The following is a 26326-nucleotide window of genomic DNA, read 5'->3' as shown; positions in this document are numbered from 1 at the left end:
TCGGATGCAATGCTGTAGCCCACGAAAGCTCATGCTCAAATAAATCGGTTCGTCTCTAAGGTGCGACAAGTCCTCCTGTTCTTTTTGCGGATACAGACTAACACGGCTGCTACTCTGAAACCTGTAATATTGTTGTAACTCCCATCTGTGCCTCACTTTCCCCTGTATTCTCCATGACTACCCAGCGGGGGAGAAAGGACAGAGTTGCGAGACACAGGAGGCGTGTGTCACCCGGCTGTCTGAGCCTGACGGGGGCCATTGAAAAGGACTGGCTGAGGCTCTCCCCGTATCAATGGAAAATCAGAGAAAACAATGGAAAACCAGGACATTGACACCTAACACCCAAGGACCCAGGGGCAGATGGATTTTCCCACCTCTCGCGGGGAAGCTGGGCAGACCCCAGCTCAAGAACAAAGGAGTGAAGGTGTGAGGTGGGGGGATAAAGTGTTGGCTTCTGGAGGAAGCTGAGGGTTCTTTGACCTGGGAACGGACTAAGGAGGTCAGACAGAGCCTGAACATGGGGTTCACTGCAGCTTGGTGGGCTCTGGGCTGTACTGAATGGACACTTGCTTTCACCTGCACGTCTCTGTGCTGGCCTGAGGGCTCCCAGACTCTGCAGCGTGGCCCCCTCATAGACTCATAGACTATCAGAGTTGGAAGGGACCTCAGGAGATCATCTAGTCCAACCCCCTGCTCAAAGCAGGGCCTCGTTTTGCAAAGGCTGCCTGTGTCCCCACGAATACGCACGGCAAGCAGGGAGCCCTGAAAGGGCCCAGAACAAGCCTCCGGCAGCGATCTGGCTGGGCTGGATTCACCGCAGCGAGCAACGGAGGGAGTCAGAGATCGCTGGTGCCGCTGGCCCAGTCTTGGCGCTTTGGAGGCCACGGGCAACTGTGTGGGTTCTTGGGGCCTGGCACGCTGAAGGGATCACCGCCAGGTGACTGGTTCCAGTCTGAGCACAGACCAGACCGTGTGACGACGAAGAGCAGGTCAGGGCCCTCTCCCCACACACTGGTCAGGCAGCCCTGTTCCGGGGGGAAGTGGGACTCTCCATGCCAGCTGGACCTACAGTCACCACAAGCGGCCAGGCCCGCCCCTCGCCTGTCACGCTGGGAACTTTCCCACCAAGACTCTGCAGCCAGTTTCATCTACACTGCCCAGGGCAGTGAATTTAGCCCGCTTTAATTGAATTGTCTCATTGGAATGGGTAAGGCAACTCCCATCTTTTCATGTACCGTGTATAGATCTCTTCCCACTGTATTTTCCACTCCATGCATTGGATGAAGTGGATTTTACCCACGAAAGCTTGTGCCCAAATAAATCGGTTAGTCTCTAAGGTGCCACAAGGACTCCCCGTGGTTATCACCTGGGTTGACAGGCTTGGGCTCATGGGGCTCAAGATCGCTGTGTAGACGTTTGGGCTCAGGCTGGCTTTCATGTAAGATCTCACTTCGCATGCTTCGGTGAACCCCCTCCCTGAGCTGCAAAGCCTACACCCCTCACATTACCGCCATATCGGGAGCCCAGGTCTGTCGCCCCAGCTCTGAGAGTCCCTGCCGCGGGTTGTGGAGATGAACCCTTTGTGTTCAAAACACGAGACTTTGCTCAAAGCCGAGCGCTTGATTTTCTCCCTGCACTCAGCCAGATTGGCCTAAAATATCCAGAGATTTCCCCCCAGGCTGGAGAGCGCTAAGGAGACATTATAGGAGGGAAGGAGTGAGGCGGGATGATCGGGGTTAATATGGGAAGCATCTCCTGGCCTTAGCTCTGGAGTCACAACCAGGCTCCATAATAACAACCTCCCTTGCTCCCCGCCGAGGATCTAGGCGCCCCGGCTTTGCCAGCAGCGTGTGAGTCCCCTCCGTGCAGATCTCTGGCCTATGGGGCTGACGTGCTTCCCCGTGACTCTTCAGGGCTCGTGCACGCCTCGAACAGCTGCTCCAGGCTGGGGCTGCCCAGACACTCCTCCCAGAGTTTACAGGCCCTGCAGGCCCCGATAGGAAGAGGTTTCTCTGGGTCCCTGAGCTTTGACAGCGTTTCTGCTCCTGGCCCAGCTCTTCCTGCCCCTGTGGTGCTGACCGGCTGCACCCGCTGGGAGAACCGGGTCTGCCCCTCACCGCGCAGGCAGGGATATTGTCTGTGTCCACGTACCCTCCCCCCAATTCCTGGGATGGGGAACAGCAGCCCCGGGGTCCCTCCCTTCACCCTGCCCCGGGCAGGAGAGTGAGAGCCCTTGGCCTCCTGGGCACGGGGGCCTCCCGGCAGAGATTCCTAGGTCAGCGTGAAAAGTGTCTCCACCCGGAGAGCTCTGCACACCCAGCAAATACAAAGATGCCCCTGGGATGAGGTGCTGGATCTGGTACTAACCCCCTCACCCTACCTCTGGAGGAGAGGGGGCCTCGGGGCAGCGTCAGTGGGTTCGGTGCTGGGGCCCGATGATGCCTGCCTCCCCATACTGGGGGCCCAGTCTCAAGGGGAGGACACGTGGCCACCCCATGTCTCTTCTCCCCTGAGCTCAGCCCCGGGCTGCCCCTTCCTGCCCGGGCGGGAATGAGCGAGCTCTCCCCCTGCCCCCTGTCTCTTCTCCCCTGTTACCTGTGGGGGCAGGGGGAGAGCTCGCTCATTCCCGCCGCCCCAGCCAGGCTCTCTCAGGAAGCCACTACGCTCGCTGCATGGTGCGGGCATCCGTGAGCAACTGCATCAGGAGCAGCTGGTCCAGCACCTTCTGCTCTCCACCGCCAGGGCCAGGGGCCGAGCGTGCTGGGGGGCAGGCCCGGCGGGAGAAGGGAACTCCTCCCTCTCCCCGCAGCAGGCCGATCTGGGGGCGGGAGGGGGGGCACTCTGGGGGCACCGCCCCCCCCCCGCCAAACCAGCCCACCCTGCTTCCCCCCCGCGCTGCGGAAACTGCCGTGCTCACACTTGGTGACACCCCCCAGTGGGAAGGGCGAGGGCACTGGGTACAATCTTCAGCAAGGGAGGCGGAGGCTGGAGATTCGGAAACACGTTCCCACGCTCAGGGCAGTGAAGCTCTGGACCCAGCTCCAAGGCAATCATAGACTCTCAGGGGTGGAAGGGCCCTCAGGAGGTCATCGAGTCCAACCCCCTGCTCAAGCCCCAGTTTTTGGCCCCGATCCCTAAATGGCCCCCTCAAGGATTGAACTCACAACCCTGGGTTGAGCAGGCCAAAGCTCAAACCACTGAGCTCTCCCTCCCCATCACCGACAGACCGTAAGAACAGGTTGGCCAAAGGCCTGTTGGGTTGGCCTAGGTCCTGCCCCAGTACAGGGAGCTGGACTAGGCGAGCTCTCAGCGTCCCTTCCAGCTAGGTTACAGCTCTGGTGCTGGGCCCAGGGCCCCGGGGGCTGGCGTTAACAGTGTTACTGATCACAGCAGCTGGTAGCTCAGCGTCCCTGCCAGGTATAAGTAGGGTCATTACCAGTACGGCTCAGCCGGGTGTTCCTGGGTTGTGTGGACTGGACCTGGGGTTGCCACCTGTCCAGGTTTTCATGGGATCAGCCCGTTGTTCAGGTCATTGTCCTGGGAAATCTGAGAGCCCGTGCAGGATGTTAAAAGTCCTGGGTTTGTCAGTGGCTGTAGTGGGGCGGGGGCCGGGGGGGGGGGAAGCTGTGGGGTGGCGTTAACTGCTCAAAGGGAGCTCTAGCTCCAGAGCGGACCGGGAATCGGGAGACGAGGAGCTCAGGGCCGCTAGGGCCCGGTCACCACCGTGGAAGTACCAGCCGTGACGTTTAACTGCCGGACGGCAGTGGGGTGGATCTGGTGCCAGGTCCTGCTTGCCAAGGCTGGTGCCCAGGGCAGGGAGAGGAAGAGAAGCCTGAGCGGGCTGGTGCCCTCTCCCAGGGTGGGCTGGGACACGCTGCTTAGGGTGAAGAGACAGGGGGTGTATGTGGAGCCGGCAGATGTGCCATTTTTTGCACCTCAGAGGGGGCAACTGCAACAGGACCCCCCCCCCACAGTTTGTGTAACTGACCCGAGTGCCCCCCTCCCTTCCAGCTGTGTGTCGTAGGATACCCCAGAGTACATGGAGCCCTGGGCCAGTGGTGCTGCAAGGTGTGTGCATGTCCCGTAGGGTCTCTAATCCCCGCTGGAACTGCCTGGACTCCCCCAGCGTGCCCCAGGAGACGCGCGCGGTCCGGCGGCCCGGACTCCCCCAGCGTGCCCCAGGAGACGCGCGCGGTCCGGCGGCCCGGACTCCCCCAGCGTGCCCCAGGAGACGGGCGCGGTCCGGCGGCCCGGACTCCCCCAGCGTGCCCCAGGAGACGCGCGCGGTCCGGCGGCCCGGGCTCCCCCAGCGTGCCCCAGGAGACGCGCGCGGTCCGGCGGCCCGGACTCCCCCAGCGTGCACCAAGAGACGCGCGCGGTCTGGCGGCCTAGGAGACGCGCGCGGTCTGGCAGCATGCTGGGTACAAAGACACACACACAGCTCAGCCACAGTTGTGTGGCAGAAGAGCTGCCGTGTGGGCACACTTTTTTGTAACTGTACGGGGAGTGTCCTAAACTGGTTATAAAAAATGTCTGCCCTTGGAGTGGGGACAGGTCTTCCTTCTGAACAGCCCTCTACTGGTCCTGTTACACTAGAAGGAAACTGGGGGCTAAAGCTCAGTCTGAGCATGGAAACCCTGCTGTTGGGAAGACAGCTGAGTAGTTCAATGCAAATTGAGGGGAGGGGAGGGACAGGGTCCAGAGGGACCTAGACAAATTGGAGGATTGGGCCAAAAGAAATCTGATGAGGTTCAAGAAGGACAAGTGCAGAGTCCTGCCCTTAGGACGGAAGAATCCCATGCACCGCTACAGACTACAGACCGACTGGCTCGGCAGCAGTTCTGCAGAAAAGGACCTAGGGGTGACAGTAGACGAGAAGCTGGAGATGAGTCAGCAGTGTGCCCTTGTTGCCAAGAAGGCCAGTGGCATTTTGGGGATGTATAAACAGGGGCATTGCCAGCAGATCGAGGGAGGTGATCGTCCCCCTCTATTCGACATTGGTGAGGCCTCATCTGGAGTACTGTGTCCAGTTTTGGGCCCCACACTACAAGAAGGATTTGGAAAGAGTCCAGCGGAGGGCAACGAAAATGATGAGGGGACTGGAACACATGACTTATGAGGAGAGGCTGAGGGAACTGGGGATGTTTAGTCTGCAGAAGAGAAGAATGAGGGGGGATTTGATAGCTGCTTTCAACTACCTGACAGGGGGTTCCAAAGAGGATGGAGCTCGGCTGGTCTCAGTGGTGGCAGATGACAGAACGAGGAGTGATGGTCTCAAGTTGCAGTGGGGGAGGTTTAGATTGGATATTAGGAAACACTTTTTCTCAGGAGGGTGGTGAAGCACTGGAATGCGTTACCTAGGGAGGTGGTGGAATCTCCTTCCTTAGAGGTTTTTAAGGTCAGGCTTGACAAAGCGCTGGCTGGGATGATTTAGTTGGGGTTGGTCCTGCTTTGAGCAGGGGGTGGGACTAGGTGACCTCCTGAGGTCCTTCCAACCCTGATCTTCTATGTAATTATGGGCAGATAAGAATGTCCAGCCTGCAGAACCCAGGTACCACCCTGGAAAAGTGACAGCAGGCAGTATTTCCTCATAATCAGCACTTTCCCAAAGGGGGCGTGTCCCTGCCCTGCAAGAAACCTGGGGTGTAATCTGCTCCCCGTGACCTTGCTGTTTCTAGCCTATTGACTGTCATAGGGAAATGTTCTGTAGGGAAAGGAGCAGAGCGCTCCCAGGGGGAGGTGGGTCTCACCATGGATAAAATATCAGCAACATGTACCGTACCTGCGTAGATCTGGGCGCTTCTCCACCCTGTAACCAAACACAGACAGAGGGGTGAGAATGCCCGTGAACACAGACACACTGAACAGGAAACAATGTCACACAAGGGCGATACTGGGGGGAAGGGAACTTACTGATCTCAGCCTCGAGTTTGGCTAAAAATAAAACACAGAGAAACAGGTCAGTATCGCATTATGTTGAAGAAGGAAAGCGAGTCAAAAATACTTTAAAGCAGAGAAGTTAAAATCCTCAGAGTGAGCCAGGAGGCTACATCAGCAACCAGAGCCTGGCACCTCCTGGGCAACAAAGGAATCAGCAAAGGGAGAAATACAGTAACCCCGTCCTGGCCAGCTGCAAGAGGTTGTTAGCCCTGTGAAGTCAGCAGAAAGAAGAAAAGTACATCAGGTGAAGTGTATGTACAAGAGGGTACTCAAATACACTGAAAGGCAGCAAATCTCAAACTATAAGAGGAAATGGTATTTTATATGATGCATAATAAGCCTGTGAAATTCCTCACCCCAAGATAGCACTGAGGCTAAGCAGTAAAACAAAAGGACATTTACATGGCTAAAGAGAAGATGAAGATTTACACTGGGTAGGATTAAAAGCAAAACAGGCAAGCAAAGGAAAAAAAACCCAAATGGACAAAGGATTCAAAAAGGCCCCGGCATTGATATGGAAATGCAAATATCCAGAGTTGTGACCGTTCTCAAAAACACAAGCATTCTCTAAGGGAGAGAAACCTCCTCCTGCTTCAGGGCACAAGGCAAACGCTAACTGATGGGGGTCAGGAAGGAACTTTCCCTGGGGGCAGGTTAGTCCATCGGGCATTCGGGGGGTTTCACGTACCTTCCCCTGAAACAGCAAGTGCCGGCCACTGTAAGAAGCAGGATCCCAGACTAGCTTAGCCTGAGTCCGATTTGCTCTGGCAACAATTCATGTGTTCTGAAAAGCTTCTGTTTTAGAGCCTGATTCAGCAAAACACTTAAGCACATGCTGAATGGGGATGGACTGACTCATGGCTTAAAAAGCAGCATGTGCTTAATTACCCTGCTGAATTGGGGCACCAGTGAAAACACATTTAAAGGCCTGTCTAGATAAAGATCCCCGGCTCCTATGAAAACAAACGATTATTACTGGCTGAGGGAAGTGAAGCCCTCACACTCAGCTCAGTGGTGTTTCTGTTGGTCTGTAACGTGATAACTTCTGAAAGTTAAAACACATCCCATCAGTGCCAAGGCTTCAGGGTGTTGTCTAGGCATCAGTGGGCAGAAACCTCCTGATTTTTGGTAAAAATTGGAACACTGGCAAAGCCTGATTTCCACTAAAATCACCATTTGATTCCCTCAGGATCCAGTGTGGGGCAGTGACCTCAGGGTTTAGGGTGAGGGCTTAGGGTGGGCCCTTCATCCCGCTCCAGCCATCCCCGTCCAGCCAGGTATCTTGTCCCCAATCCAGCCAGCCCCCATGCAGCCAGACACCTCACTCCACCACTCCCCTCCTCCCCCAGTCAGAACCCTATTGATTTTGGTGAGAATCAGAAAAATGGAAATGGATCTGCCCGGGGTGTGTGTGTGTGTGAAGGACCTGGCCGCAGGAGGACGGAGGGCTCGCCTGGGTGTACAGCTCAGCCTACCTGAGCAACAAAGCGTGTGCCCCTCTCTATGTTATGGCTGTGCTCAGACCTCACCGGCCAGCCTAGGCCAGTGCAGGGCACTTCACAGCTGCCAGTCCCTGCCCCCAAAATGCTCAGTCAAACCAAACAAGACAGACACAGGGTGGGGAAGGGGCAGAGCATACGAGCGGAGTGACCACAGCGATGGCCGAAACGGCGCATCAGTGCCATCATTTAACAATCGTGCTGGCTACCCGGACAGCAGAATGAACCCAAACCTGCTCCCTCCCCGGGCTGTGTGGGAGTGATAAATCCCCTGTGAGTGGGGCTTGGGTCTGTTCAGTCCGTGTCCTGACTGCGAGGGACAAGGGGCAGAGCATCTCTGCACACGGCACACACTAAACTGACTTTCTGTTCATAGGGAGAGTTCTGAATAGCTCCCCTGGAGGTCAATGAAACTTGGTGCAAAGTCTCAGTGAACTCCATTTTTCAAAGTCCCCGCAGTGAACAAAGGGACCTTACCTTTCTCTGCAAGGTGTGCCTCTGAAAGTCAATAAGACAGATGTATTACACAGTAGAAAATTTAACTTCAGTTATTGCAAACGCATCGGAATATTTTTTTTTCCAACTGGTAGGAAGTGGAATACACCCAAGAGTGCTCTGCGTAAGGGGACTGTTGGACCCTTACTAAAACGTAATGGGGGTTTTTGGTTGGCCCTCTCCCAGAACCCCCCCCCCCGCAAAAAAAGGGGGAAAGTCCAATGAGAAATCGAGATCCTGAGACTAACAGTTCCCAGGGACAATGAGGAAGGGCCGGCGCAACAGGTCAGCCTGGGGAGGGATAGCTCAGTGGTTTGAGCATTGGCCTGCTAAACCAGGGTTGTGAGTTCCATCCTTGAGGGGGCCATTTAGGGATGTTGGGGATCGGTCCCGCTTTGAGCAGGGGGTTGGACTAGATGACCTCCTGAGGTCCCTTCCAACCCTGATATTCTATGACAGGGCGGGCAGGCCAATGAAGGAGTCACCAGGACCGCGGGTCCCATCCTTCCTGTCAGCTGGAACTACCTGGGCTAGCGTGGGGCTGAGCTAAGGAGAGGGCAGGAGCCGAAGAATTGCTGGGGAGCAGAGATGTGCTGACCGGAGCCAGAGGGGCTGGAAAAGCAGCCCAGGGAGCTGCATTGGAGCTGGAGCAGTCCGGAGCCGGGTGCAGTGAGCAGCTGGGGAGAACGAAGGGGACCCTGGGCTGTGGGCCCAGCGCAGGAAGATGCCTCCAGCCAAGAGGCCTTGCAGGGCAGGGGTGATGCTGGGAAGAAGGCTGCCACCACCCAGGGGCATGTGTCGACCTGCAGCAAAGCCAGGGCCTGGGCAGGAGGCCTGGGATGTGTGAAGAACAGACTGTGAACTGCCCTTGCAACCCAGAGATGGCTGGCTGTGATGTCCCCGTGCCACAGAGCGGAGTGACAGGTTTTCCTTTAACCTTTCCCATTTTCCCTTTTTTTTTTTTTATTAGTTGCTGTTTAATAAATTGTATTTGCTTTGAACGGTATGGAATTATCAAGTCAGTGGGTCGGAGAAGTGCCCAGGGCAGAGAGAGCCCCCCGGAGTGGGGACACCCTAGCTCCTGTTCTAAGTGACCACAGCAGGGTTGGGGGTCGAGCCCCCCAGGAATCCCGGGCCCAGCCTTGTTGGGGTTACGAGGACTCTGCCAGACAGGAGAGTGGAAGGGGAGTCCTCCAGGGCAGGGAGGCCACTGGGTAAGGAAGTGGGAGCGAGGACTCAGATCCTTTTCATAGCCCACTTCACCAGGGTCGTGTATAAGGCAGGAAAGTTCCCCACAATAGGAGGACCATTCCCCCTGTCATAAATATAAAGGGAAGGGTAAACACCTTTAAAATCCCTCCTGGCCAGAGGAAAGCTCCTCTCACCTGTAAAGGATTAAGGAGCTAAAGGTAACCTTGCTGGCACCTGACCAAAATGACCAATGAGGAGACAAGGTACTTTCAAAAGCTGGGAGGAGGGAGAAAAACAAAGGGTCGGGGTCTTTCTGTGTGATGCTTTTGCCGGGAACAGAAAAAGGAATGGAGTCTTAGAATTTACTGAGTAATCTAGCTAGGTAGGCGTTAGATTATGATTTCTTTAAATGGCTGAGAAAATAGCTGTGCTGAATAGAATGAATATTCCTGTCTGTGTGTCTTTTTTGTAACTTAAGGTTTTGCCTAGAGGGATTCTGTATGTTTTGAATCTGATTACCCTGTAAGGTATTTACTATCCTGAGTTTACAGAGGTGATTCCTTTACTTTTTTTCATCAATTGAAATTCTTCTTTTAAGAACCTGAATGCTTTTTCATTGTTCTTAAGATCCAAGGGTCTGGGTCTGTGTTCACCTATGCAAATTGGTGAGGATTTTTATCAAACCTTCCCCGGGAAAGGGGGTGTTGGGCTTGGGGAGGATTTTTGGGGGGAAAGATGTTTCCAAGCGGGCTCTTTCCCTGTTATATATTTGTTAGACGCTTGATGGTGGCAGCAACAAAGTCCAAGGGCAAAAGGTAAAATAGTTTGTACCTTGGGGAAGTTTTAACCTAAGCCGGTAAAAATAAGCTTAGGGGGTTTTCATGCAGATCCCCACATCTGTACCCTAGAGTTCAGAGTGGGGAAGGAACCTTGACACCCCCGCTTACATAAGCCTAGCTCTTCCCACTGCCAGCATGATACTGGGGACTCAATGACTAGTGCAGCTGAAATGCTGAGTAAAAATGGCTGTTTCCTTTCCCTTTTGGCTGAGTGAAGCAAGGCCCCACATTGAACTCGATGGCATTTCTGTCTGTGATAGAATAACTTTTGAAAAAAACATCCCATCAGATCCAGCATTTCAGGGCATGTTTTAGGAATCAATAGGCAGAATCCTCATGGTTTTGGTAAAAACTGGAAATCTGTAGAAGCCTGATTTCCACTAAAATCACTGTTTGTTTGATCCCCCAAGATACAGGATGAGGCAGTGACCTTAGGGTTTAAGGTGAGGGTGAGGTTAGAGTTAGGGTTAGCAGGCCCCTCATCCCCACTCCAGTCAGTCCCCCCCCGCTGGACTTCTTGTCTCCTATTTAGCCAGCCTCTACCAGCTGGGTTCCTCACCTCTTGTATTCCAGCCAGGCCCCTCATCTCCCCACTCTGGTCCGAACCCTAGTGATTTATTTGGGTGAAAATCAGAAAAGCCTGATTTTGATGGAAATTAGTTTTTCCAGTTTTCTGCTTTTCTCCAAAATCAGTGGGATTCTGGCCAGAGTTGGGGGCAGAGGGAGCGGGACCCAGTTGAAGTGGGGGGGCCGAGGAGCCCAGCTGGATACTCCCCTGGGCCTATGTAAGCAATGAAGTCTGCAACCCTCTAGTTAAAGAATTGCCACATAATTGTGCTCCGTGGTTTAAACTCTTAGGGTGAGATTCTGTGCTTGGAACCTGCAGCCCAGGGGCATGTGAGGGCGAAGGTGACTTTAAGTCACCCCACCCACATCCTCCTGATCCTGGGTGCTCTGGATGCCAAAGCAGCCGCCAGTTTAACTCGAGGCTTCTCTGCAGGGGAAGATTACACCAGTGTAAGGTAAGGTGGGAATTTAAACCACTCTTGTTTTATGGGTACAATGCACCATGTAAGCGCTCTTACTGGGTATTTTTGTGGCTTAGCGTATGCCTTCAGTTCTGGCAGCCTTTCACTGTGTGCTGTGGCCCTCGCCCCGAATACCCCTCCTGTTCCCAGTCCCATCTCCCATACACCCGTACAATCGGGCTTTCGAGTGGGTTCTCTGCAGTGCCTCCCGCAGTTGGATCCAAGCCTTCTGGAGCCCTTTTACACGGCTCTGGTCCTTTTACTGCACATAAAGGATTGAAGTGGGGGTGAAAATCTCCCCCGCCATGTATTAATAAGTGTGCAGCCTTTCTGGGTATGAAGGTAGCATTCTGCAAGTGACCTGGGTGTAAGCAGTGCCCCAACCCAGGGAGATCTGCAAGCAGCGTTGTTTGCTGCTCACACTCATCACAGTGGGGTTGGGATGCTGACACTAATGAGTGACTTTTCTTATCTTAGTGCTGATCATTTTAGCAGAAGCATCCAGGTCATGTGCTTCTCTGTCCTAGCTGGATGCAAGGGCAGATACTGGGGTGGGGGACAGTGGGGCAATGGCAGATATTGGGGGAGCCAGTGAGGCAGCTACCTGAAATTAAAGGATGCATGCTAAATGCATGCTAAATGCATGCTAAAACGGGAAAGGGAGAGGAAATACATTCCCCCTTCCCTCCCCGCCCCAATACAAAATGCCTCCTGGATACCAAAACAAAGAAACACAGCCCATGGTCACTTAGGGTGAAATCCTGCCCCTTCCCTTTTTACATGGCCACAGAAGGGCCAGAATATGGGAGGGATCCTGCTAAACACTGGACAAGTCTCAGTTACCAGCAATGACCCTGGCCTGGCTGGTCTAGGGCTACTCAGGCCCTAGGCACAGGGTGCTGTTTCTATCATTTCCATGGGGTTTATTAGGACAATTGGCCCCTTCCCCTTAAGAACCTGTCTGTGTCAGCATGAGCAGCCCTAATCTCACCGCTTGGGCTCCTTCAAACACTAGTAGGTTATTTGTAATGTGTGTTTTGCACTTTCTCCAGATCACACGTGTAGCCCCCTCCCACCCCATCAGACTTGTCTCTGTGCAAATGCCTTCCCCCACAACCCCTACTGAAATGAGGGTTTGCTGATTTCCCACCCATCACCGCTTCCCATTGCTCTGCCATGTCCCCACTGCAGTCCACACAGCCCCATAGCCGCAGCCCGAGCCATCACTTCCCATGGGCAGCCATGTCCCAGGGGTGAGTGCCCTATGAAGATCTTTACACTGAGCCACATTTTTGGGAACCAGTCACATATAACCTTTAACTCACGGCACTGGTCCCACACACCGACCTTTCTGTCTCTCCAGTTCAGATTCCAGGGTCTCTAGAGGGGGAAAAGGGGAAAGAGGTGAGATTTCACCCTGTTGTATTTGAGAATAAGCCTCATGTCAGTTAATGTAACGGAACCAGACACTGACCTTTCTCTCTCCCCAGTTCAGATTGCAGGGTCTCTAGGGGGAGAAAAGAGGGAGAGGTGAGATTTCATTCCATCACATTGATGAAAAAGTTCCTATTACTGTTTAATGCAGCTCTGCTGTAGTTATGAAATAGAGAAACAAGAACACATAGCCAGACACGTGGGTCATACAGATCTGTCTGTCTGTGGAGGTCCCTGAACTCAGCATCCCTGCTGCCCGAGACCGAACTGCAGTAGTGGATGACTCAACCTGTCCCCTATGCTATGCACTCTTTGGGCCATGGCAGCCATCCCTGCTTCTTGAGCCCCAGATCCACTCACATCAGATCTGGCTGTCGTGGGAAGGGAGGAGAGAAGGTCTCTGTTTATCCAGTTCCCTTTCTGCTGCCCTCTGAGCCTATCTCCTGAAAGGACCTAGCTCCTGACTTTGGAGATGGTGGACCTCTGAGGAGCACTGTCTGGGATTCTCTGCTTGGTGTCCCCCTCTGCATACCTGATTTTGAACCTCTGACTCTCCTTAGGTTTCAGAGGAGCAGCCGTGTTAGTCTGTATTCGCAAAAAGAAAAGGAGTACTTTTGGCACCTTAGAGACGAACCAATTTATTTGAGCATGAGCTTTCGTGAGCTACAGCCCACTTCATCAGATGCATGCCGTGGAAACTGCAGCAGACTTTATTTATACACAGAGAATATGAACCAATACCTCCTCCCACCCCACTGTCCTGCTGGTAATAGCTTATCTAAAGTGATCATCAGGTGGGCCATTTCCAGCACAAATCCAGGTTTTCTCACCCTCCGCCCCCCACACAAATTCACTCTCCTGCTGGTGATAGCCCATCCAAAGTGACAACTCTTTACACAGTGTGCATGATAATAAAGTTGGGCCATTTCCTGCACAAATCCAGGTTCTCTCACCCCCTCACCCCCCTCCCAAAAACCACACACACAAACTCACTCTCCTGCTGGTAATAGCTCATCCAAAGTGACCATTCTCCCTACAATGTGCATAATTAAGGTGGGCCATTTCCAGCACAAATCCAGGTTTTCTCACATCCCCCCCACCCCCATACACACCAGCAGGAGAGTGAGTTTGTGTGTGTATGGGGGTGGGGGGGAATGTGAGAAAACCTGGATTTGTGCTGGAAATGGCCCACCTGATGATCACTTTAGATAAGCTATTACCAGCAGGACAGTGGGGTGGGAGGAGGTATCGTTTCATATTCTCTGTGTGTATATAAAGTCTGCTGCAGTTTCCACGGCATGCATCCGATGAAGGGAGCTGTAGCTCACGAAAGCTCATGCTCAAATAAATGGGTTCGTCTCTAAGGTGCCACAAGGCCTCCTTTTCTTTATGGAAATGAGACTAATATGTATGTATACGTGAAGAGAACAAAAAGATAAAAATTGTACAACAAAGGGAGGTTAAAGCTGTACTGTCCGGTGCTGGAGGAGACTGACGAGACCATCCTAATGAGCAATTACTTATAAGTAACTGATAACCACGTGGTGAGTGTTTTGCCTTACTAAGCAGATGGGTCGAACAAATCTTTATTAAGTGACTCTCACTCCAACAGAGACAAGCAGGGTGATGAGTGCAAAGCTCCCTGCAGAGCCTGCTCCACTCAAGAGGGCCTCTGGGCTTGTCTACACGAGGAAAGTACACTGGGTTGACTTAAATTGGTTTGAGCACTACTGTAGTGACCCCTGTGTGACTCTCCCATCTCCCTGTGGAAGTAGCTGATTGCATTTAGCTCCAAGTAGGCGAGGAATTGACCTGAACTGAGCTCAGACATGCTCAGCAAAATATGAGTGTAATGCGGGCTAGCTCATTGAGCGGTTCCTATAAGGGAGAAGGAGCCGACTCAGACCCACCCTAGGTGGTCGGTTGGCAGCTAATTAGCTAACAAGCCTAATAAAGGATTACTAGGGTTCAGCTGAAGGGATCCTAGAGACAGAAAGATGCTACCAGAAGAGCTCCCAGGAGAGCTGGTTGGGAGAAGCTCGCCAGAGCAAGGGGCTTGGAAGGTGGGCTCCTGGAGAGAGGGGTTCCCCTCAGGGAGAATTAAGAGCTCCTAGTAGTGGCTGAAGCAGGACTGAAGGCTGGAGAGCTGCTCCCGGCTGGGGAGAGTGCCTATAGAGAAGGAAGCTACAGAGTCTGAACTGAACCCAGCTCTGCGAAGGAGGGCTGAGGGCTCCTGACTTGAGGAGTTAGAGTGAGAGCCAGTGGCTGGAGCCCAGAGAAGGAAGAGATTTTATTTTCTGGTTTATTTGGACTCGTATCAAGTAGACCCCAGCAGGGCACTTTTGTGTCCCACCTTTTGGGGTGTGTGGAGTAACTTAAGGAGTGCTCAAGAGGGGAAACTGAGGGAGGGTGCTTGCCAGGCCACTCTGAGCCAGCTGAGGGGGCGGGGGGGGCAAGGGTACCATCTTATGATGAGTCTGTAAAACTGGCGCCCATTTAACAGAACTGCTGCCTATTCCCCATGCAGACAGAGCCTCGCTCTCTCCAGTCTGTCTGCGTGGGACCCTCACAGCAGGATCTGACCCAATGGTGACCCACAGGTGAGCACCAGGAGCAACTGACCACTGGGAGAGCAATCCAGCGGGGCACAGACAATCCAGGCAGTTTTTGGAGGGGATTGGAGACAATTTCCTGGTGCAAGTGCTGGAGGAACCAACCAGGGGCCGTTCTCCTCTTGACCTGCTGCTCACAAACCGGGAAGAATGGGTAGGGGAAGTAGAAGTGGGTGGCAACCTGGGCAGGAGTGACCATGAGATGGTCGAGTTCAGGATCCTCACAAAAGGAAGAAAGGAGAGCAGCAGAATACGGACCCTGGACTTCAGAAAAGCAGACTTTGACTCCCTCAGGGAACGGATGGGCAGGATCCCCTGGGAGAATTTAGTTGGGGTTGGTCCTGCTTTAAGCAGGGGGTTGGACTAGACACCTCCTGAGGGCCCTTCCCACCCTGATAGTCTATGATTCTAAGTGGGCAGACGGTGTTGGGGCTCCTGGCCCCGTATCCAGCCACCCCAGCTCCCAGGCGGCTCCTGCTTCCCCACAGCCTCCAGCTTCACCTGAGCCTGCTTTCTCCTGATGTCAGGCTGCTCCCTGGGCCTGTCTGGCTGGGTCTGACAAAGTATCACAGTGACCCTGCTGACTCGATGCTGAACGGGGAGTGACCGCCTCCCCACAGCCCGGCACGAAGCCAGCAGGGTCACTACGATACTCTGTCAGACCCAGCCAGACAGACCCAGGGAGCAGCTGGTTCAATACTGGGACTCTCCCCCCCTCCGCCCCCCGCGCAAAGCATTTGCTGCTTTCCTCCTGGGCCTCGTCTGCACTCAGACTGGGAGCCCTTTGGGGCCAGCAGCCCTTTGTTCTGTCTCTGGCAGCTCGGGGGTCCCTGGGATCGGAGCATGGGAGTCGAGTGGCACCGACCGGCTGGGGGTGAGGGGGTGGAAGGAAAGGCTTAATCCCAGCATGGTGGCACTCTGCTGCCCGGCCCTGGCTGGTCTCTGCCCTCGGGGTGCAGCCCAGGGCGTGGGTCTCGGAGCAAATCCCTGCCCTCTTGCCCGTCTGTTTGTCCCAGGCACAGAGAATCCAGGGGCCGAGGGGAGGAGCAGCCCCAGCAGCTCCGCATGGGCCCTGGCACGGGCTGAGCCTGCAGGGGAGGCTGGGGGCTGGGCTGGGTCAGAGGCTGGGAGCTCTGGCAGCAAGTAGGGCACCAGATTGAATGGTCCCTGCTGGAGACCCTGAGCTGGAGCAGCCAGCAAGTCTCCCAGGGCCTGAGGCCACGCCTGGGGGGACACTGCTGTCTTCTTCCCCCCCGGCACGCCCTACATCTGCTGTTAAGCATCAAGCGACCTCCACCTTCCTTCCTCCACTGCTCTCGGTTGGCTTCCCAGCACCGACTGCCCCTCCCATTACTCCTGCACTAACCGGTCCTTGCACATTCGCACCATGTGTCCAATCACAGCACACGAGACCAGCTTATGTGACAGTCCCCTGACACTGTGCGACTCAGCTCCCCAAGCCCTCTCCCTGTCACTGCCCCTCTACATTCACTCCAGCCCAGTGTCCTTCTGGTTATTGCAATAGTGAACAGATTCTCTTGTGGTTAAAGCACTGATCTACGAGCCAGCAGATGTAGGTCCAGTTTGCAGCTCTGTCACAAACTCTCCCTGTGACCTTGGATAAGTCACTGAATCTTTCCGTGTTTCAGTTTCCCACCTGTGAAATGGGAGGAATTGTCCGTCCTCTCCCTCACCCTGTGTCCGCCTGGTCTATTTAGATTGGTAGCTCTTTGGGGAAGGGATGGTTCCAAAGAGGATGGATCTAGACTGTTCTCAGTGGTGGCAGATGACAGGATAAGGAGTAATGGTCTCAAGTTGCATGGGGGGAGATTTAGGTTGGATATTAGGAAAAACTTTTTCACTAGGAGGGTTGTGAAACACTGGAATGGGTTACCTAGGGAGGTGGTAGAATCTCCTTCCTTAGAAGTTTTTAAGGTCAGGCTTGACAAAGCCCTGGCTGGGATGATTTAATTGGGGATTGGTCCTGCTTTGAGCAGGGGGTTGGACTAGATACCTCCTGAAGTCCCTTCCAACCCTGATCTTCTGTGATTCTATGGTCTTCTCTTATGTGTCTTTACAGCTTCCAGCACTGGGGCCCTTAGCCTAGCTGGAAACTCTAGGCCGAACTCTACTGCTAATAAGTGTATTAGGACCAGATTCTGCCACACTTACTCGAGGCGTGAGACTGCTCAGTGTCCCATTGCTCAAGGATAGCAGAATCTGGCTTTTAATGTTGTATGAAATTCAGGTCATTTTATGCTGCTCTCAGATTTCCCAGGTGCAGCAGCTGTTCACGTTGCAGTCTGCATCTGCAGTGTAGAGCCGTCATGGGGGAGTTTGAGCCTGGACAGCCAAGGAGGGGGTAGTCAGGGCTTGTGGTCCACTGGACAAGATGAGATGCATCTCCTCTTCTCCTTGGAGCTAACTTTTGGCTTTTCCCCATGTAGACAAGCCCTTAACGTAGCTAGTGTGGAATAGCTACTCAGCACTAGCTGTCTGTTTGGACACTCTCATTGCATACTAAGAATGCTCTTCTTTGGTTTAGGTTAATCCACTTTGGAAGAACAGAAGTTTGGAATAAGAGTGTCCACAAGGGGCATTAGTACACAGTAGCTGTTGTGTATTAAATCCACACCCTAGCTATTTCACACAAACGTCCCTGTGAATTCTCCATGTCAAGGAGCCCTAAATTTGGTGGGAGGAGGTTTGATTCCCTCGTTCCCCACCGCAGCAACCTTTTTAGAGCCACCAGCTGCCCTTTCCCTCTTCATCCAGTATCTGCCATCACATTCAGCAGGGTTGGATAAGTTCGTTAGCTGGATGTTCTGCCAGAAATGGTTCACAGTGAAATAAACAATTCATTAACTAGGTGCTACAAAATAGAAACAGAGAGCAGTTAAAGAATTGTCACTGACACTCCTCCCGCCCTGGAGGGTTACAGGGAGGGAATACCCCTGGGGAAACAGGGCTGAGCATCACTTAGTATCAGCTTTAGTTACCTGTGAATCTTTGGGTTTTGTCACGTGCTGAAAGAAACAGAAATGGGAATTTACACCAAATACACAAACTCAACAAGAGAAAAATTGCTAAAAAATTAAGCTACAAAAACTAAAACCAGAGCTTACTTTGTTCTGCCGGAGGGGTCAATGGGAACGAAAAGGGAGAAAAAGGAATAAAAGCACAAATAAACCATTAGTAGAGATTATCAACGATAAAACTACCCCATTCTAAACCCAAATTACATTGGCTTCAGTGTGAATTTTGCCCGAGTAAGGACAGCAGGATTGGACCCCTAATTATTAATCAGGGCTTCTGCTTTATTGTACCCAATCTTGCATAACCTGTATCCTAGAAATCAATGGGACTGCACCTGTGAGGATCACTCATGTGAGTCAGGGTGGCAGAATTGGGCCTTTAGTGAAAAAGGGCCCGGTTCCCTCCCCTGCTCTGGTCACTTCACGCAGGGAACTGGGCCCTAACAGGACATCCGAGTATTCCTCTGGCATAGGGGCATGTCAGGAATCATAGGGTTTGGGCAGAGGGGCAGAACTGGATCACACAGCCAATATTCAGGGACCACAGACAGCTGGAGTAAATTAGAACAGGGGCTGCAGTGATTGATGCTGGGTCATCTTGAGAATACAGGGGCCATAACCAACTCCCTAACTGGCCCCCTCCCCCAATACAATACTCCAAGCAGATCTTGGCATATGAGAGATTCTGGCTTCCAGTTCAAAGACCTCTTCTTTTGTCAGGTTTCAGAGTAGCAGCCGTGTTAGTCTGCATCCGTAAAAAGAAAAGGAGGACTTGTGGCACCTTAGAGACTAAACTAATAAATTTGGAGGGTTGAGTCTTTTGTGTCAGAGATAATTATTGTTAAGAGCGGCCAGACTGGGTCAGACCTAAGGTGCATCTAGCCCACTATCCTGTCTTCCGACAGTGACCAGTGCCAGGCGCCCCAGAGGGAATGAACAGAACAGGGAATCATCAAGTGATCCATCCCCTGTCAGCAGGCCCAGCATTTGGAAGTCAAAGGCCCAGAGTATGGGGTTGCATCCCTGACCATCTTTGCTTACAGCCACTGATGGACGTAAGCTCATGAATTTATCTAGTTCTTTTTTTAAAACCAGTTATAGTTTTGGCCTTCACAACATCCCCTGGCAGTGAGTTCCAGAGGCACTGTGTGAAGAAATACTTCCTTTGGTTTGTTTTAAACCTGCTGCCTGTTAATTTCATTGGGTGAATCCATTTGAATACCATTTATAGGTCTCTCTCATATCTCCCCACTTAGTTATCTGTTTTCCAAGATGAACAGTCCTGGTCTTTTTAATCTCCCCTTGTACGGAAGCTGTTCCGTACCCTTATTCCATTTTTGTTGCCCTTCTCTGTACCTTTTCGAAATGGGGTGACCAGAGCTATCTATAGTTGGGATGATATTTTCCAATTTGCATCACTTTGCATTTATCAACACTGAATTTCATCTGCCATTTTGTTGCCCGGTCACACAGTTTTGTGAGATCCCTTTTTAACACGGTCTGCTTTGTACTTAACTATCTTGAGTACTTTTGCATCCTCTGCAAACGTTGCCACCTCACTATTTACCTCTGCTTACTATTACAAGAGCTCTCTGAAGACAGAAAATGAAGTTTGTTTGCGATTTTTCAAGGGTTAATGTGAAAAATAAAACTTAATATTCATATTTCAGTGCCACAAATTTTCCATTTATTATTTCTAGCTAATATCTGTATATTTGTATGTTATCAGTCCTAGGCCTGGATTTCCCCTTGTATTGTGTGTCACTGTAACAAGTAACACACATTAGTTTACTTTATACTAAGCGTCTTTGCATACAGCATTTTCAGTGATCACTTTCCAAGATTGAGCTTTATGGAACCTAGTAAAAACACACTTACCTGCCATTGCCTCATATTCCGCTGGAAAGTAAGACAATGTGAATTAATCCTGAGTCACAAAAGTTAATGTGCAATAGTCAAGATACAAGTAATATCCCCCCGCACTGGCAGGGGTGAAAGTAACTTAAAGGACTTACCGGTACTCCGGAGTCCTGCGCAGGGGGGCGTGGCTTCAACCAGAAGAGGCGTGGCCTCAACTGGAAGAGGCGGGGCCTTTAAATACCCAGGCCCTTTCAATCACCCCCAGAGCTACCAGCTGCAGAGGCAGCTGGGAGCCTTGGGGCTCAGGGGCGATTTAAAGGGCCCGGGGCTCTGGCCACTGCGGGGAGCCCTGGGTCCTTTAAAGTGCCAACCTGGGGAAGCTGGTCCGGTCCGGCACGGCGTACTGGACCATACCGGCTTACTTTCACCTCTGCTCACTGGTATTATTACTGTCGTTGAGAGATTTTTTTCCTTAAGATGCTAAGCAGAGCACAGCACTTGTGGGGAAAGTCACCCAACTTCTCTTGTCCCAGCTGTTACATGTAATATTTTACACACACCAGATACCGCACAGAGAAAGCTGGGCCAGAGATCAGGGCTTCCTGGCTCCATGAGACAGCTCTATGTCCCCCTCCTCCTCCCCGTGACAGGTGGGCAAGGGGTTACAGATCGGCCCCCATCACTGGCCACTAGGGATTTCTCACGTCATCCTTTGAAGCGGCTGGTAGTGCAAGTCAGAGACAGAATCCCAGGCTAGGTGGGCCCTGGTCTGATTTGCGCTGGCCACGTCTATATCCCTAAGAGCACAGGTTTTTAGGGCTTAGTTCAGCAAAGAAATTTAAGCAGATTCTTAAGTACTTTGCTTGATTGGGACATTTAGTGAATATACATTTAAGGGACAGTTCATCACAGATAACTATCCCCAAATAAAAGCTGCTAGCTTGAAGTTAAGGGTTTTTTGAAAACTACCTATAAATTGTTATATATAGCAAATAAAGTTTTAACAAGTAAAAAGGTGTTTTTTCAAACAGGAATTTGCCAGGCATCCAGATTTCTTAGATAGCTTTTAAAATCTCAGCCTCGTTGTCTGAATGGCTGGAAATTCATAACTCCATTCCCAGCACCAGCCTTCTCCCAGCCACTGTCAGTAAAATTTTCAAAACCGCCGAAGTGACTTAGGCAGCCAAGTTCTGCTGAAAACCATTGGGACTTTGGAAGCATTTACACTCTGGACATATTGAGTAAGGGGCAAAGATGGAGAACATCCTTGCACACAGAACAAACCAATCTAAATTTCGGTTCATAGTGAGATCCCTTAATAGCTGCCCGGAAGATCCAAGAAATTCATTGCAAAGTTTGAGATTTTTCCCTCTCCTCCCCATCCCTCCCCCTTAAAGTGTAATGAAGAAATGTTACCTTTGTCTGAAAGTTGCTTTTCTAAAAATAAATAACGAGAGACATTAAGTGATGGCAAACTTACAGCCGTATTTTTTCCCCTACAGATCACTGTACACACAGACTTCCTTCCTATCTGTTCCCCTAGTCTATATTATACTGAGGCCATAGGCCTGGATCCACAAGGGCTCTTAGGTGCTGTGAGGCTGAGCATCACAGAGCCTAACTTCTAGGTGTCCAGAAAAATCATAGGGAAAACAATGAGATCCACAAAGCCTGAGTTAGGGGCCTTGGCTTGTGACAGAGACATGCCCAAGCAGGCGTATTACAAGTGTCTGACAAGGGATAGCTCAGTGGTTTGAGCTTTGGCCTGCTAAAACCCAGGGTTGTGAGTTCAATCCTTGAGGGGGCCATTTAGGGAGCTGGGGCAAAAATTGGGGATTGGTCCTGCTTTGAGCAGGGGGTTAGACTAGACGACCTCCTGAGGTCCCTTCCCACCATCTACCTCATCTCAGATGAGATTCTCTGATCTTCTTGATAGTTCATCAAAGAGAGGGTCACATGTGGTCTCTGCCTAAAGCTAACACCTAGATGATTCTCACAGTTATTGTGAGATGTCTGTACAAGGGAAAAAATAGTTCTGTAACACGGAGAATATTGTGTTCACCAAAACTCCTGAAGGTGGAACAGCTCACCTGAGGCTGGGTGAGTCTCAGAACAACTAACATCCCAGGCCATCCCTATGTTTACAGTCTGGGGCCGATGCAGGCGTAAGCATTTACAAAGACAAATGGACCCCAAGAGAAGACTCTGACTAGGGGACCATCAGAGTTGAGCTGAAGTTAGGGAAACACCCTGATTATGAAAAGACTATAGTTTAGGACTGTATAAGAGGAGAAGAAAGTGCACAAGATCTTATCCATTATGGAAGAGGACTCTGCTAGCAGGAGTGTCTCATGAAGGGTGGATCTGGGCTTTATGGATTGGATAAGCACTGTTTGGAAGGACCACTGAGTGAGAAATACCTTTTTGGACAGGAAAGTATTTTCAGATGTACAGACCATAAGATTGCATTTTCTATTTTTCTTTTACCTGTAACCTTATGTTTGCAAATCCTTTTACTGGCTTTTATTTGAACCTTTATCTCAAGATCTGTAAAATAAACTTGTTTGGTTTTACTCTAAGTAACGAGTGTTGAAATGAGGTGAAGCCAGTTAACTGGGGTGCCCTGATTCCACAGAGGCGGTGGACTGGTGTGCATTACAGGTGTCCAGATGACAAGGGACTGGGCAATTGAGTGTATCAAATTGGGGTGTGTAAATTGCTAGTCCGCAGAGAGAGAGAGAGTGGGGCTTGCAGAGCCCAGAGTTGGTATTGCCAGAACCTGGGGGAGAGTTTTCTCTGGTGTGCACAGACAAGGCTCACACTGTCAGCAGGTGGTCGTCATTGACCCCCGGCTTCCTATACAATGAATGGCAAGAGATGGCCCTTTAGAATGGCATCCACAAAAGCCAGCACACGAGGCAGGCAGCTGCCAAAGATAGCCAATGGGAGATGCCAATAACAGGGGTGTTTGCCTTTCTCAGGGGTTTGGTGCCTTGGGCTGGAGAGAGAGAGGCCCATCACTGCTAGTGACCCAAAGCTGGGAACTCCTTTCCCGCAGTCAGGTGGCTTAGGTTACTAAGTCGTTCCATGGAAGATGGTATGGCTCATGCCGATAGGCTTGTCTATACTTCCAGCTAAATCGGCACTGCTGTGATCAATATATCAATGATTGATGTAGCGGGTCTGGTGATTGAGTGGTGGCAGGGAAGTCAGTGGGGACAGTATTTCCCGTCGACATAGCCCGGGGTAGACACCGCTGTAAGTTGACTTAAGTTACGTCAACTTCCGTTACAATAACTTACGTAACGGAAGTAGCATAACTTAGGTCGAATTACCGCTGGTCAGTACGGAAGCTGTTACTCCACACAAAATGGTCAGGGGGAAGGAGGATTATAGTGATTCCCATTTAATATTGAATTAAGTTTAACAACTTCAGCAAAAGGGATAGAGGGAGCCCCATGTCAGAATATCCCATTGCCTAGTGGTTAAGGCACTCATCCGAGAGGTGGCAGATCCCTGTCCAAATCCTTTCTCATCTGGCAGAGGGGTGACTTGACCCAAAGTCTCCCACAACCGTGGTGGGTACCCTAACTGTTGGGTTAAAGGTTATAAGGGAGGTCCTCTTCTGCTCCCACCACTACCATATCAGGCCCCATAGGTGAGAGAGACACTCCTCCACCCATCTTCCCCTGGTTCGTCGATCATGCTGTGGCTCAGGTGGGAGATAGGTGCTCAGATGCCTAGCCTGAGACAGCAGCATGCAGGCCCAGAGACAGAAACTTAGACAACAAACTGGAGAACTTTTATAGCTTCAGTTTATGCCCTGGGTGAGTTTAGATGCCTACACGATTAGGCGTCAGCCAAGTGGGGTTTTGTGGATCACAGACACTGACCTTTCTGTTTCTCCAGTTCAGATAGCAGTTTCTCTAGGGGGAGAAAAGGGGGAGATGTGAGATTTCACCCTGCCGTGTTAATGATGGTGACCACCCCCCCAATCCCAGCGAATGTAACTGGCCCAGACACTCACCTTTCTCACTCTCCATTTCAGTTAGCAGAATCCCTAGAGGGATAAAAGGGCAGAGGTGATATATAGGTTCTAGGGCCAGAAGGGACCATTGTGATCATCTAGTCTGACCTCCTATATAACATAGGCCGGATAACTGCCCCACAGTAATTCCTACGGCAGCTCTTACAGAAGAACATCCAGTCTTGACTTATAAACTGCCAATTATGGAGAATCCACCACAAACAACCCTTGGTAAATTGTTCGAGTACTTCGTTAATAAAGGTGAGATTTCGCCCTGCTCTGTTTGAGATGACCCTACTCTCAGGTAATGTAGTGGGTCCAGACACTTACCCTTCTGTTTCTTCATATCAGTTTGCAGGGTCTCTAGAGAAAAGGGAGAAAAAGAGGTGAGATTTCACCTTGTTGTGTTCACGGTGCAGTTCCCGCTATTCATGTAATTTATGCAAGCGAGGCAGACAGACAAACAGGACACACAGACAGATCTGTCTCGATGTTCCTTCACTCAGCATCCCTACTGCCTGGGCCCCACTGACTATCACTCCTAGGGATTGCTCTGCGTGTCTCCCCAAGGGGCCATCCTCACTGCCTGGGCCCCATCACACTCCTGTCAGATCTGGCTGTTGTGGGAGTGGGGTAGAGAAGGTCTCTGTTTATCCAGTTCCCTGTCTGCTCCCCTCTGTACCCATCCCCTGAATGGCCACCGCTCCCCGCACCTCCTGACTGTGGGGATGGGGGCAGGAAGTGAGCAATGGTAATGGGGCATTGATCTGGCTGGATAAGGGATAGGATCTGGTTGGCTCCATCCTAGGCCAGCTCCTGACCTTGTGGCTGGTGCCTGCCCCCTGGCCCTAGTGATACCTGGGAAACAGCCCCCCGTAGGGCTGGGGCAGGTGGTGGGTGCCCTAGATCAGAGAGGGAGTGGAGGTGCCTTTGTCTGGCTGGCTGCTCATGTCATCTTGAGCCCATAAGGGACATGCAGCAGGAGCTTGGAGGCTGTCTTTCCGAGGTAGTGGCAGGCTTGTGTCATCTGGCCAATATGAAGAAACTTGACACCTGACAATACTCAGCTGGGGAGTCCAATATGCCTGCCTACACAACCCCACTAAGGCTGTTACCCACCTTTCTGTGGTGCTAGGTTGTAGGACCCCTATAATCACCCTGGAAGAAAGCTAGTGTAGCTGAGATTACTAGAACATTGTGGTCTTTATTATTTGTCATGCGGTAGCATCCAGAGATGAGGCCCCATTGTGCTGGGCACGTCACAGACAAAGAGACAGAACATGCCGCAGAGAGCTTTCTCTTTCCCCCCACTTCTGAAATGTAATACAATGAAATTCCCAGGCTGAGTTCTGTCTGGATACTCCCTGCAGACTTGCACGTCTCCTCCGATGCCCATGCTGTTAACTGTAGGTCATCCAAGTCCATATGAAGATGGACTTCCTGCTTCAAGGTGCAGCGGAGATTTCTTGACTGTCTATCGAGTCCAAATTACCTTCTGAGGCCCTGGAGGACTAGGAGGAGGACTTCAGCTCTTTCTTTACGCTATTGCCATTGCCTCCAAGAGAATCTTTGCTCTCTGGTTATTCTCTCATTTTGGAAGGACCACAAACCTTCACGCTTCAGAGCCTCAGCATAACTGATGGCAGGTAGAGGGAAGCTTCCCTTGTGGCAAGTTATTCCATAACTGGCCACTGCAGGACTTCTTGCACCTTCCTTTTGAAGCAGCTGGTGCTTGCCACAGTCAGAGACAGGACACTGGACTGGATGGACCTGTGGTCTGATTCCATATGGTCATGCCATTGTTTTTTGTCCCGACACCACTGACAGAGCTAATGACATGAATTAAATACTCTGAGACTTTGGCCATGTGGAATCAGAGCTTCAGCATGCTGCTTGTACTTACCTTTCCACCCCTTTCGCTGATGCCGAGGAAGTGGGCTGTAGCTTATGCGCTAAAAAGTTTGTTAGTCTCTAAGGTGCCACAAGTCCTCCTGTTCTCTTTCCACAAGGGGCATACAGAGGTGTTCTGGGAATGATGCCTAATTTTGCATTGGACCCAGAGTGTGGTTCCATGTCATCAGAAAGAATTTCTGGAGGCACATTTTCAGAAATCCCACTCGGGATGACACTGATGCATGCACCAGCAATCCTCGCAGCTGGAGATAAATGGCTGTGGATGGCAACTGCCCAGTAATGGCTGATGCAAATCTTTCCCCTAGCACACTGCATTCTCCCTTCTTGTTACTTTACCTTTTGCTCTGTGTTGTGTCCAGATGCAATAGATGGCCAGGGCAATGAGAAGAGCCAGGATCACCCCCAGAGCCACCACCCAGGGAGAGACCCGCGGAAAAAAGAGATCTGCAAGA

General features: G+C 51.6%; 1 protein-coding gene across 1 annotated transcript in view; it reads right to left on the bottom strand.

Moving 5' to 3' along the window:
- Positions 1 to 26326, bottom strand: part of LOC140904265 (butyrophilin subfamily 2 member A2-like) — a 61195-nt gene that overhangs the window by 2693 nt on the left and 32176 nt on the right. Inside the window, exons 5-17 of the mRNA XM_073326760.1 lie at positions 26211 to 26318; positions 24291 to 24323; positions 23961 to 23993; positions 23827 to 23859; positions 21350 to 21370; positions 19952 to 19972; positions 18164 to 18169; positions 18038 to 18064; positions 12467 to 12499; positions 12340 to 12372; positions 7917 to 7937; positions 5914 to 5934; positions 5783 to 5809 (exon numbers count right to left, since the gene is read on the bottom strand). Coding sequence (XP_073182861.1) covers positions 5783 to 5809; positions 5914 to 5934; positions 7917 to 7937; positions 12340 to 12372; positions 12467 to 12499; positions 18038 to 18064; positions 18164 to 18169; positions 19952 to 19972; positions 21350 to 21370; positions 23827 to 23859; positions 23961 to 23993; positions 24291 to 24323; positions 26211 to 26318 — 417 coding nt within the window. The remainder of the gene's footprint in view (positions 1 to 5782; positions 5810 to 5913; positions 5935 to 7916; positions 7938 to 12339; positions 12373 to 12466; positions 12500 to 18037; positions 18065 to 18163; positions 18170 to 19951; positions 19973 to 21349; positions 21371 to 23826; positions 23860 to 23960; positions 23994 to 24290; positions 24324 to 26210; positions 26319 to 26326) is intronic.

The sequence above is a fragment of the Lepidochelys kempii genome, chromosome 28, assembly GCF_965140265.1.
Source record: "Lepidochelys kempii isolate rLepKem1 chromosome 28, rLepKem1.hap2, whole genome shotgun sequence".
NCBI classification, from domain to species: domain Eukaryota; kingdom Metazoa; phylum Chordata; order Testudines; family Cheloniidae; genus Lepidochelys; species Lepidochelys kempii.
Note: the sequence above shows the minus strand (reverse complement) of the source record. Positions and strands in the feature narration are given on the sequence as shown.